Here is a 12,352-nt window from a genome sequence, read left to right as displayed (position 1 = left end):
CTTCGTCTGCTGAAGTGATGCCATCACGTAAAGTTGAATGTTTCTCCTTTAGCTGAAAGGTCCTTGGAGAATTGGGTGATGCAGCTCTGTTATCAAAACAGCTATGACACGGTGTCACGGAAATACCACAGGCTTTATATATCACTGTGTCTACTGGTAGCCCCCACCACCCCCCCCCCCAACATCACACTTCAAGAGATGACTGACATCAAAGACTCAAGAAGGAAAAATATCCTGGAGAAATTCAGGGGACGGAATGGGATCTGCTCCATGCATCTCAGCGATAATTGGAGGCCTGGAGGAGTGCATTTATTCTGTGTTATTATTACCCGAGTGTTTGAGCAACAAAGAGTGCTGAATCAAAATGAAACTGGAATCTAAATGAGAGGGTTACTGAAGGATATTAGCGATCACTCAGCCTGAAAGTTAAGCTGTGTCCTCAAGGATTGGCTGTCTCCTCTTCCAGTGAATCTCAGCTGCTGTGCTTTTAATAGTCTTGGCCATCACAAAATGAATTTGGCTCGTGGTATGTTCTTCAAAATGATGTTGGTTCAGTGAACTGGGCGCTTAACGTATTTGAAGAAGTTTGTTTCTCATTTATTTCAAAGCTGTTATCAGAAACATTTTTTGACTGAAAAGTAGTGTTGTGATTAAGCTGCATGACTGTAGTTAGTTTGATATTTAGTAGTCCTTACCCTACTGAAGCCTTCCATCTTGGAGATGTTATTATAGGCTGCTTATAAGCAAACACCTGGCATGGGAAAAAGACATTCCCAAATGTCTGTGAGGCATGGTTTCTGCAGAGGAGTGTTTGTTCAGCATTGTAGACAGCGCTGGAGATGAGAATTCCTCAGCCGTTGCTAAGCGACGGGGAACACTGTGGTAGAGGGGCCAGGAGGAGGGTCAGATTGGGCATTAGCCGCCGCACGTGGGAACCCAGGAGATGCGCGAGGGTAGCGCAGAACAGAGCGGTGCTTCGCCCTCACACCGAGGCCAGCCCAACAGTGCAGTCCAGCGTCCTTCAGGCAAGGTCGATGGAGTGAACCGAGCATGGCCTGAACTGCGTCTCTCTCCTCAAGAGTTAAACAGTCCCATAGTGCAGTTCACACTAAAAGACCTGCTTGTGAGTGTACTATCAGAGTGGTTAAGGAGTTACCAGAGAGGATTTGGGCACTAAAATTAGTAACTGTGATCTCTGTGTCAGGAATAACTTTTTATGAGGTAAAAGAATAAAGTGTGATACTACCTTAGTGTCCAGTGTTTATTTGGGGTTTGGTCTGTGAGGGGTGAACTAAAATTAGTAACAGTGACCTCTGTGTCAGGAATGCCTTTTTATGAGGTAAAAGAATAAAGTGTGATACTACCTTAGAGTGTATTTGGGGTTTGGTCTGTGAGGGGTGAACTACCCCGGGGGCAGTAGAGTTATGACAAACGGGATAACCTGCATGTCGGGGTGGGGCTTTATTCCTCCAGATGAGCAACAAGCGCTCCAACAGTTTCCGGCGAGCCATCCTGCAGGGCGGGCGGCAGCTGAAGGGGACGTCCCTGAAGGAGGAGGTGGGGCTGGGCCTGTCCCAGCGGCTGGTGCGGCACATCGCCTACGAAACGCTGCCCCGCGAGATCGACCGCAAGTGGTACTTCGACAGCTACACCTGCTGCCCCCCGCCCTGGCTGATCCTGGCCATCACCATCGCAGAGGTACGGCTCTCCGCTCCCCCCTGCCCGACAGGATTTAGCCAAAGGACTGGTGGTACATTAATAACGTCGCTCACGCTGATCTGGAATCAGTCTTCCCGTTTCGCTCATCGTGGATACGGTTAGGATGTGGACTTGGGAATTCTGATCCTAGACCAGCACCCCAACTCTGACATGCTTCCTAAATACAGGCTTTGGTCTTCAATGCTTTTTTTACGCCTTTAATATTCAGGATCAGTGGGGGGGAAAAAAAGCCATTGGACTTATTTTTATGTGGTTGTAATTTCAGTTATTTGAAATTAGAACCACATACTCCACTGTATCTTTTGTGCAGTTAAATCAACTCCAGTAATGAACCTATTGCTATGTCCCTCCGATCCTGTAGGTGGCGGTGTTCATGTACTATGGCCTGCAGCTGGACCGCTGGGTGTTGCAGGTGTCCCACCCCATGTTTGTGAAGGGGCCGCTGCCGTACCACCCCCAGCTGCGTGCACAGGCCTGGCGCTACCTCACGTATGTCTTCATGCATGCAGGGTGAGTCAGTGCTTCAGTGTAGCCAGGTGCTCATTTAAACATGACATACAATTACTGTTTTTGGAGCCAGTGTATTGTATTGTATATTGTATAATGTATTATTCCATTTGTCAGTACAAAAATGAAAACTGGTGGGTCTGTTCCCCAAGTCAACGAGAACGAGAACAACTGAGTGATGCACTTGGCTCCAATGTTTTCCATCAATGTTATATTCTTCTTAGGTCTGTAGAGGATCTCCTAGGTTAACCATGCTGTAAAATCCAGCTTTGCCAGCTTGATCAGGTTCAAAATTGGGCTTGTCAAGCTGGTCATAAAGCTGACCAACCAGCTTGTGCAGGTAGCTTGTCTGTTTCAAAGCACGCAGTGGTCAAACCATGTCAAGCTGGGAGCCGGTCTGAACTGGTCAACCGGATAAACCATACCAGCTGTTTCAAAACCTTATTCATCTGGGTTTTTTTTCAGCAGGGAATATAGAGATGGAGTGTGGAAAGCCTCTCAATCAAAACATTTGGTTTGAGAGTGTTCAAGACATTAATGTAGAACACAAACACGCTTTCAGAATTCTTCACACTGAATATAATTAAGAGAAAGCAATCTCTCCGTAATTTGTGTGTGGTTAGTGTTCAGCCAGAGAATCAAACAATTTAATGTAATGCTAATGTCATTTAGCGACCCTCTGTCGTCGACGCTTGATTTATGAGGTGCTCGTGTGGAAGTGCGCAAGGCTGAATATGCAGAGACAGCCTCTGAGGTATCAAGTAAACATTGATTTCCTCCATGTTTAATTGCAAAAGAGATATGTTATTACAGGAACCCCCGACACGCACAACACAGCCGAGGGGGAAAATAATAATTACCGAGAGACGGGATGGGATGGGATTCAGGTATTGAAGAGGCCTACATTTAGTTACCCAGCTGGGATACCCCATTGACTACTTGTTGCAACTTCATTGGGTTTGACACAGTCTGCCACAATCTAGCTGAGTGGGTTTCGGGTATGGATACATTTCTTTATGTACCCAGCACCGGAAGGAGACCGGTCCTACAGGGACATGGCCCTTCTAATCAGTGCTGTGACCTCCCTGTGTTCAGCCCTGGTCTGCTTTTATGTGGATGTGTATTGAACTCCTTTGCAATGTGTAATCCCTGCCTGAGCTGCAAGCACTGATCTCCCCTGTCTGTTAAACAAACAGAAAGTAAATATCGCAGAGGAAACGAGACAAACTGAGGCTGCCGAGTAGCTTGGCTGGAGAGATGCAGTTTTAATGCAGGGTTCCAGCGGCATGACTGAAGAATATTTTAACTATGGACAGGGCCATTTCTGAAACAATCCATCTCCCAACCTTTACCTTCCACCTCCGTTTTTCCAGGCAAGGGCTAATGAAATGTATTTGGTGAAGGTCTCTGGTCTTCTGCCCTGTGTAGAGACAGTTTCAATAATGCATTAAAGCACTGTGATGCTATCCATGTATCACACATGTCTTTACATCTGGATGTTGTGACAGACGGTTCGGGAGAGGTAGTGGAGGGCAGATACCTGGTAGTATGTTAGAAGGACTTCCACCAATAATCAGACACACCGGCAGGGCGTTATGCACTCGAGGCTGGGGGGGGAAGGGAGAGCCGTGTCGGGATGTAGTTGTAAGGTACCGTGAGGGAAACGCGTTTGGTGCGGGAGTGAGAGCGTTTGAATTATCGTGTGAATTACTGTTGTGACCCGGACTGCCTGACTGCCCCGCTCGTGTAACGAAACCTTTTCGTCTGAGAACCCGGGCTTTGGATTGACCTTTGGAATACGGATACGGATTACGGATGAGGATTGTGGAGCTGGCCCGGTTCCCTGATTCCCCCCTTTTCCCCTTCGTGAGTTTCCCCCAATAAACCTTCCTTGTTTAATGACACTTAGTTTGAATGTTCCAGTTATTCAACTTGGTGACGTTGAAACCCCACACCCCTGGTTCTGTAACATTTTGTTTTCTTTATGAAAGAAAGGAACTGCATTCTTTACATTTACACGGATTTAGGGACAAAGGCATGTTTTGCGTCATTGTGTGGAGACAATGGGGTCTCTTTCCCTGTGACACGGAGTCCAGTATGTCTCTTTCATCTCATTTGCATGGAGATATAAACGGGCCTTGTTATCATGCCTGCTACTTTGCTGTCCACTCGAACGGGCAGGGGAAGCATAATCGATACTCATTGTCCTCTCCTATGATGCCGTCAGTATACTTAACCGTTGGCATCCAAATCGTTTGCGCGTGTGAAGATACGTGCTATGGCTCACGCTCCGGCCTGTGTCTCTGCGGCCGAGCTCTCCCGGCTGTCTCCCCGCTCGAGTGCGACTCCTCACCTGCCGTCGGGGGAGGAGGGGGGGTTTCGTACCCGAGGCAGCCTCAGCCCGGTGTGTGTGTGTGTGTGTGTGTGATTAATGCTGGGCTTGGCGAGGGAAACGTGACACTGGCAGGGAGAATCTGCACACTCCAACCTTTTCCATTTATTGTGCTGTGACACCGGAATGTGTCAGCGCTGAGCAGGGCTTCTGTCTGCGGCGTGCGGAGTGTGAAGGACGTGGCGTGCTGCCTCCCGACCGCCCCGCCGAGCGGCTCGGAAGCCGGAGCGCCGGAACGCCGGGAACGTCGGGAACGTTCTCAGCCCTGCAGAATGCGGCGGCGCTGCTCTGCTCTGCTCACCGTGACAGATTGTTTTCTCGGAGAAACAGACGTGCCGCGTGATGCTGTTACAGTGCAGTAATCATCCGGCTCTTCTGCTGCCTGCTAACCGTCTACGCCTCTACGCCGCGGTGGCAGGCGGCGTTGTCTCCTGTTTCTGTGAGCTGCAAACGAACCGGTTTGCCTTCGGGTTGACTTGATGCAACAGTTGTGTTTTTCCTGTTTGTTTTGCTAGCTTGCATCACAGGTAGCCAAGCAGCCTACGCCTGAAAGGAGCTGTGAGTGTCTACAGCCTGTAACGCATCCACACTGACTCAATGCTGCAGCTGCACCCAGACTGTATATATTAGGTTACTTAGAGGTCTCTGCACTGTTGACGAGGCAGGACGTGAGTCCCAGGGAGTCAGAGGACCTGCACTCTCACGGGCTGCATACTGTACAACATGTCCCTGCACTGGTGCCAGTGCTCTGCACTGCGCTGATACTGCCCCAGGGTTTAACACTGCAGTGCTCTGCACTGCGCTGATACTGCCCCAGGGTTTAACACTGCAGTGCTCTGACTGTAATGTTTTAGTCCCAGGATAGAACACTGCAATGTTCTGACTGTAATGTTTTAGTCCCAGGATAGAACACTGCAGTGTTCTGACTGTAATGTTTTTGTCCCAGGATAGAACACAGCGGTGCTCTGACTGTAATGTTTTTGTCCCAGGATAGAACACCTCGGGCTCAACATGGCCATGCAGCTGCTGGTGGGGGTGCCTCTGGAGATGGTCCACGGGGCGCTGAGGATCGGCCTGGTCTACGTGTGCGGGGCGCTGGCAGGTGGGTGCGCCCGAGGCCACTGTTTGTGGAGACTGCTCATAGAGCTCATAGATGGGCCCAAATCCTGCCGGGGTCAGAGGTCAGACCCCGCTCTATTTGTCCCCCGTCGAGGCTCACGCACAGCGTTTGTTTATGACTTAAAGCAGACATTTTGTCCAGGACAGATGGTCTATAGCTGTGACTTTTCCCCCTCCCTTTCACTTCAAAGGTTCCCTTTGTCTGGCACTGAGGAGCTTTTACCCTGACCGAGCACAAAAGGCCAAGGGATTGTCCCTGATACTCTCTGAAATCGTGTCCATTCTCCTCCCCCTTTAATGTCCTGCGAAATTGGGAGCGGAGAGAGAGGGGCCTCGCTATTTTCGGTTTCGGTCTTTGAAAGGAAAATGTCAGTACAGTTTTGCCAATGACATTAGCAGCTAATGTAATTTCCATCCGCAGTGCAGCGTAGAGAGGGGAGAGGGGGAGAGGGGGAGAGGGGGAGAGGGGCGGTGGGGCGGGTTTGGGGGGGACCCACTCCCTGTAGCTCGGCTCAGCTGTATGAGCTGATAAGCGCGTGAAACCCAGGGTGAGCGTATCAGCAGACACATACAGGGAGTTATGCCATAATCCTGCTTTAGTCCCAAAAACCCAAAAATAAGTGATGCAGGGGGCGTGCTTCAGCGGTTCTGTGGAGATATTGTGCTCTCATAAAGCCCCGTCTGGGGTCTGTACGGAGCTGTACCGGTGCCAGCGCGAGTGGACCGTGACGCTGGTACTGTAAAAGGTCGAGCGCATAGCCCAGAGGCTCCGCTGTGAATGGTGCCAGTGTCTCCCTGACCTGGCTCTCTGGCCACTGTGTGTGTGTGTGTGTGTGTGTGTGTGTGTGAGTGTGAGTGTGTGTGTGTTAGTGTCTGTGAGTGTGTGTGTGAGTCAGTGTGAGTGTGTATGTGTGTATGTGATTGTGTGAGTTTGTGTGTGAGTGTGTGTATGAGTGTGTGTGTGTATGAGTGTGTGAATCAGTGTGTGTGTATGCGTGTGTGTGTATGTGTGAGTGTGTGTGTGTGTGTGTGTGTGTGTGAGAGAGTCAGTGTGAGTGTGTGTATGTGTGAGTCAGTGTGTATGTGTGTATGAGTGTGTGAGTCAGTGTGTGTGTGTGTGTGTGTGTGAGTCTGTGTGAGTGTGTGTGTGTATGTGTGAGTCAGTGTGAGTGTGTGTGTGTGTGTGTGTGTGTGTGTGTGTATGAGTGTGTGTGTGAGTGTGTGTATGTGTGAGTCAGTGTGAGTGTGTGTGTGTGTGAGTCTGTGTGTGTGTGAGTCAGTGTGAGTGTGTGTGCGCGTGTGTGTGTGTGTGTGAGTGTATATGTGAGTCAGTGTGTGTGTGTGTGTGTGTGTGTATGTGTGAGTCAGTGTGTGTGTGTATGAGTGTGTGTGTGTGAGTCTGTGTGTGTGTGAGTCAGTGTGAGTGTGTGTGTGCGTGTGTGTGTGTGTGTGTGTGTATGTGTGTGTGGGGTGGGGGACAGCTGTGCAGTGGCAGAGGCTCTGACCCTGGTGTGAAGTGAGGGGGAAAACATGCCATAAATCAGCCAGAGACAGCGAGGCTCCACCGGGGGCTCCATCTCCATGGTGCCCCGCCGTGTTCCCGCCGTGTTAATTACAAATCGACCTGATGTGTTTTAAGAGCGAGGGGTTCGTGTTTGGGAGGGGGGGGCAGTGCTTTTGTTTAGTGTACCTGCTTGTATGTGCTACTGTTTCTCTCTGAAGAACAGTGGGTCAGTCATGGGGCACAGCTCTGACAGGTAGGGCAGTGTTAGGTGAGACTCACGATTAGGATCACTTGGCTGGGCGCCCCCCCCCAACCACCTTTGCCCTCTGACCCTTCACTCATTTGCCTTTCCAGTCTGCTGGGATCACACCCCTGTTCACGATCGGCTCATGTGCAAAGAGCCATTTGGAGGAAAGGCATTGATTCCCATTCCCCTGATTGTGTTTACATGTAACAGTAATGGCTTTGTGTTAATAGTGCCACAGCATGTTCCCACAGGCCAGCTGCACCGGAGCAGTGACAGAGTAAGGGTGATTCCTGGGTGCTAGATGTAGAAGCTGAGGAAGGCGGGTGTAGGAGACAGTGGGAATATTTTCCTGTGAAAGATAGGGATAATAAAGATTACACTAACACAGTGGACACAGTGGGTATCTTCTCCTGACTGGTAGAGCCAGGCCCCAGCACAGAGACATGCAGCTGCTTGCTTATCTCAGGAAGTGTATAATCTTCCACTCAAATCTCCCCTCAGCTACGTTTGCGTGAGCTAGCTAATAACATTCAGATTACAGGCAGAATCTCCGCTTTGATCTCCTCAGCAGCACAGAGGTAGCGCTACAAACTCTTGACTGTCTCCGTTCAGGCATAGATATAGATTTAGGTAATAGACCCCATATCCCCACCAATCCCTATATCCCCCATCAAGTCTATTAAATTGTCCCCATCAATAATTTCCTGAAACCTGATTAGTCCAGTTTTATATTTATACACCCAATTCCTTTAAGCATAACCAAACACAGACAGACTGCTTTTGATAGACCTCTGTGTGCATTATGGCACTGTATGTAGATAGATAGATAGATACTTTATTCATCCCGAGGGAAATTTTAGTGAATGCATATGTGTTTGTGTGTGTGTGAGAGAGCAGGCATGCGCATTAATGTGTGTGTGTGTGCTTCTGTGTGGTGTGTGTGTGTGTGTGTTTGCGTTCATGTGCGTATGTGGCCTCAGGGCTGCTTGTAACCCTTAGAGCGATGGTCAGTGTCTCCTCGTCAGTGTTAAAAGTGAAACCTATGACCTTGGGGTTCAGGAATAATGTACAAAAGATTATCTGGGCAAAGTGTATCTTTGTATCTTTGTTTCCTTGTACACTTGTCATCTCTGAAGGGCTGCTTGTGCTCCTGTTCTTCTCCCTCACGCGAGCTGCTCTTTGGCAGAAGACAGGACTCCGGCAGATAAACGGAGTCTTGTGGATGTGGGATGATGTGTAGTGGGACTGCAGAGTTAATAAGGGCCCGGGTCCTCATCCCTCCAAAGGCAGGGGCTCACCCAATTACTTTCCACTGTGTGACAGTTCCACGGTAATGAAGATGCAGGCTGGGAAAGAATCCTCATACATGTCTGCCGATGCACACAGAGTGTGTCCGTACCTGCCTGGTACGAGCGCCTCGTTTCACACGCTTAGCCGAAACGGGCGCAGCTAATAAATTAACAATTTATTTACTGATAATGAAAAGGGTCCAAGGATGAGATTGCGCACTCTCTCTCAAGTAACAGTGGAGGTACATTTTTGTTCTTTAAAGATCAAATTTCCCAAATGTACTCTGACAGCACAATAACAGTAACTCTTTGGGTACAAATGATTATGTTTTCCAAGCAAAGAAAGGTACAAATGAATTATATATTGCTGGCTAGCGGTACAATTTTATGTATGCATCCACAGGGTACCGCCCCAGCAACACACATGTGTTCCATTTGAGGCACTTTTTGTACCTTTATTTCTGAGAGTGTGCGTACTTTTAGAGCTGCTATTGTAGCTGCTGCAGATGTTATTCTGATGAGGGACGGATACGTAGACCCCCGGGGTTGTGTGACGTTAAAGGCCTTCATATTGGCCTCTCGCTGCGTAGGCACGCGCGTGACGGAGCTCAGGTGGGCCGTACCTCGGCCCTGCATTACGCTGACGGCCCCCCTGAACGGGGAGTGATCTAGACCCCCTCCGTCAGCCAGCCGGGCCTATTCATCCTGCTCACTGTCAGCCTGCCTAACGCCAGCCGAGCGCTGTAAATATGACGCTACCTTGGGAATGACATTATGGCGTGCGGTATATCCGGCCTGCTTCACCTCCGGCTCGACATCTATAACTCGGGCCTGGTCTGCGTCTCTATCACGCACGGCGAAATCTGTCAGAGGCATTGCTGTCAGAGGCATTGCTGTCATGATTAAGATTAATATGTGGATCAGCCCATACTTTGTGTACAGCCCAATACAGAATGTGTACACACAGGCACCAACCACAGACGCACACTCACACATGCACGCACACACACACACATGCACATACTGACACAACTCACATCTAAAAAGCATTTTAACTGAGAAAGTATAGGTGCTGTGTTTGTGATGTAAACGGGTGTCTATAATGGCATTATTCACCCCTGCAAGTTGGTTATGGCAGGCCAGGGCAGTGAGAGAGAGAGTGGGGTGGATGGGGCAGAGAGAGAGAGAGAGAGAGAGAGAGAGAGAGAGGGGTGGATGTGGCAGAGAGAGAGAGAGAGAGAGAGAGAGAGAGAGAGTGGGGTGGATGTGGCAGAGAGAGAGAGAGAGAGAGAGTGGGGTGGATGGGCCAGAGAGAGAGAGAGAGAGAGAGTGGGGTGGATGTGGCAGAGAGAGAGAGAGAGAGAGAGTGGGGTGGATGTGGCAGAGAGAGAGAGAGAGAGAGAGAGAGGGTGGAGGTCAGGCTCGCCTCCCTGTTCTGACTCATACAGCATCTCTCCTCCTACCCGTGTCAGAACATGACTTTCAGCAGCAGTCCGCATCGCACCCCCACCACGCTTTAATGTCCACAAGGTGCCGGGCTGACCTTTGACCTGCGCTGTTTTCTCTGTCATAACCGGAGCCTGACCTCCATTAAGCAGCCTGCCAGATGCTGAGTGGAGCTTTGGCCTGAAGAGCCTGGGTGACAGAGGTCCAGAGGGTCAGGGGTTAAGAGGGCGAGCGTTTGAGGTTTTCCGGGAGGGGAGTGACAAGCCCTGCTGCCTCTGCTTGTCCCCGCAGGCTCCCTGGCTGTGTCCGTGGCTGACATGACCGCCCCAGTGGTGGGGTCCTCAGGAGGGGTCTACGCCCTGGTCTCCGCACACCTCGCCAACGTCGTCATGGTGAGTGCCAGAGTGGGGTGCTGTTAGGGGGGTGGGGGTCCCAACCAGCTAAAACCAAGTTGACATAAGGGGGTGCTTTAGCCAGGGAAGTACGACATCCCATAATGTTGAATGCAAATTTTGTACAGATGATTGACCCCCTCATTCCCTTCAATAGCAAGTATACTCTCAGAGAGTATAGTGACAGTGGAGGAACATTTTTGTTCAAATTTCCCAAATGTACCCTGAAAATACAGTTCTGCATGTTCTCTTTGGGTACAAATGAGTAAGTTTCCCAAGCCAAAAAAGGTATGAGTTAATTATATATTTCTGGCTGGGGGTACAATTTTATGTACCTATAGGGTACCGGCCCAGCAATTTATATCTTTTTAGGCACATTTTGTGCCTTTGAGTGTGTGCACTGTCATTCATGTGTGGGTATTTGATTAGATCATGTTCATCTCTTGGTAAAAAGGAGACTGAATTATATTCTGTCCTTAATGCCTAAGAAGAAGTGAATGTGCCTTCTTCGTGTCTTATTTACTCCATCAGCGCTGCATGCATTAGTTGTCTCTTCGAGCCGTTAGCGTTGGTCGCCAGAGAGCTCAGTGTGTGGCCTCTCAGTACAGTGCCCACACTTTTGTCCGCTTGTCTCCGCTCTCCTTTCTCCCCGGATAACATGGACGCAGCCCAGCCCTGTGTGTGTGTTCGGATCCGTGGGGAGCCCGTGGTAGGCCCAGCAGGTGCCGTCTGAGCACGGATTCCTCGCATTCCTTCCCGCTAATCGGCCTCGTATCCCACGAGAACTCCCCTCGGCATGTGTGTGTTTTCTGTTTTCACCTCTGTCAACCTTTTTATAGATTCGATAAGCCTCTTTTTGAAGTCGGGTTTGACACAAAAGAAAAAAGTGAGTGTAAAAGTGTAACAGGAGAGTAAGAATAGTTTCTCTGCAGAGTGAAACAAATGCAGCTCTTGATATAGTTTACATCCTTGTTTAATGTGAAATGGTATCTAGCGATGGCCGGCTTGAAATGACCAGCTACCAGTTGTTTCAAAACCTGGCTGGTCAAACCATGTTGAGAATGGAGCTGGTCTGAACTGGTCAACCAGCTACCAGCTGTTTCAAAACCTAGCTTGAGCTGGTTGTTTTTGGTAGGGTAGATACCAGGGGGTATGCACTGATCCGGGGTGCAGTCAGAAACCTCAGCTGGCTCCTTCACTCGGTTACTCCGCTGAAGCGCCCGGCACGCTGCCCTTCAGAGGTCGCGACCCCGGGAGTCGGACCATTAGCTCTTCTCTCGGCATAATGGGATCGTCTCGATCATCAAATATTTACGCTTCTGTTGCTCCCTCAATGCTCCGGGGCGGGCCCGTGAATCTGCTTCTCTCCCCCCGTCGCAGCCGAAACGAGACTCCCTGAATCAGCAGGAACAGCGGGGGGGTGGGGGGTGAAAGAGCCTGGGGCCGGGCCCCGGGCCCCGCGGGCCTGCCTGGGGCGGTGCCCCGATCAGCGGCCCCTCCATTAAACGCTCTCTCCCCTGCTCCTCTCTCCGCAGAACTGGAGCGGGATGAAGTGCCAGTTCAAGCTGTTCCGCATGGCCATGGCCCTGGTGTGCAGTAAGTCTCTTTCAGGCCCTCCTGCTCTGCTCACACTCCCCCTGGGGAACCTTATGGTGGGACACAGGGGCATCCTCAAGCCCTTCCGCAGAAAATACACAACGTTGTGCGCTGCACAATCCCAAAAATAACTCCCTACAA

General features: G+C 50.1%; 1 protein-coding gene across 1 annotated transcript in view; it reads left to right on the top strand.

Moving 5' to 3' along the window:
- The window catches only part of rhbdl3 (rhomboid, veinlet-like 3 (Drosophila)), a 46,684-nt gene that overhangs the window by 30,824 nt on the left and 3,508 nt on the right, over positions 1 to 12,352 (top strand). The window contains exons 4-8 of the mRNA XM_061231857.1: positions 1,474 to 1,698; positions 2,081 to 2,229; positions 5,608 to 5,720; positions 10,515 to 10,615; positions 12,151 to 12,211. Coding sequence (XP_061087841.1) covers positions 1,474 to 1,698; positions 2,081 to 2,229; positions 5,608 to 5,720; positions 10,515 to 10,615; positions 12,151 to 12,211 — 649 coding nt within the window. The remainder of the gene's footprint in view (positions 1 to 1,473; positions 1,699 to 2,080; positions 2,230 to 5,607; positions 5,721 to 10,514; positions 10,616 to 12,150; positions 12,212 to 12,352) is intronic.

This window comes from Conger conger, chromosome 2 (genome assembly GCF_963514075.1).
Source record: "Conger conger chromosome 2, fConCon1.1, whole genome shotgun sequence".
Classification (NCBI taxonomy): Eukaryota; Metazoa; Chordata; class Actinopteri; order Anguilliformes; family Congridae; genus Conger; species Conger conger.
Note: the sequence above shows the minus strand (reverse complement) of the source record. Positions and strands in the feature narration are given on the sequence as shown.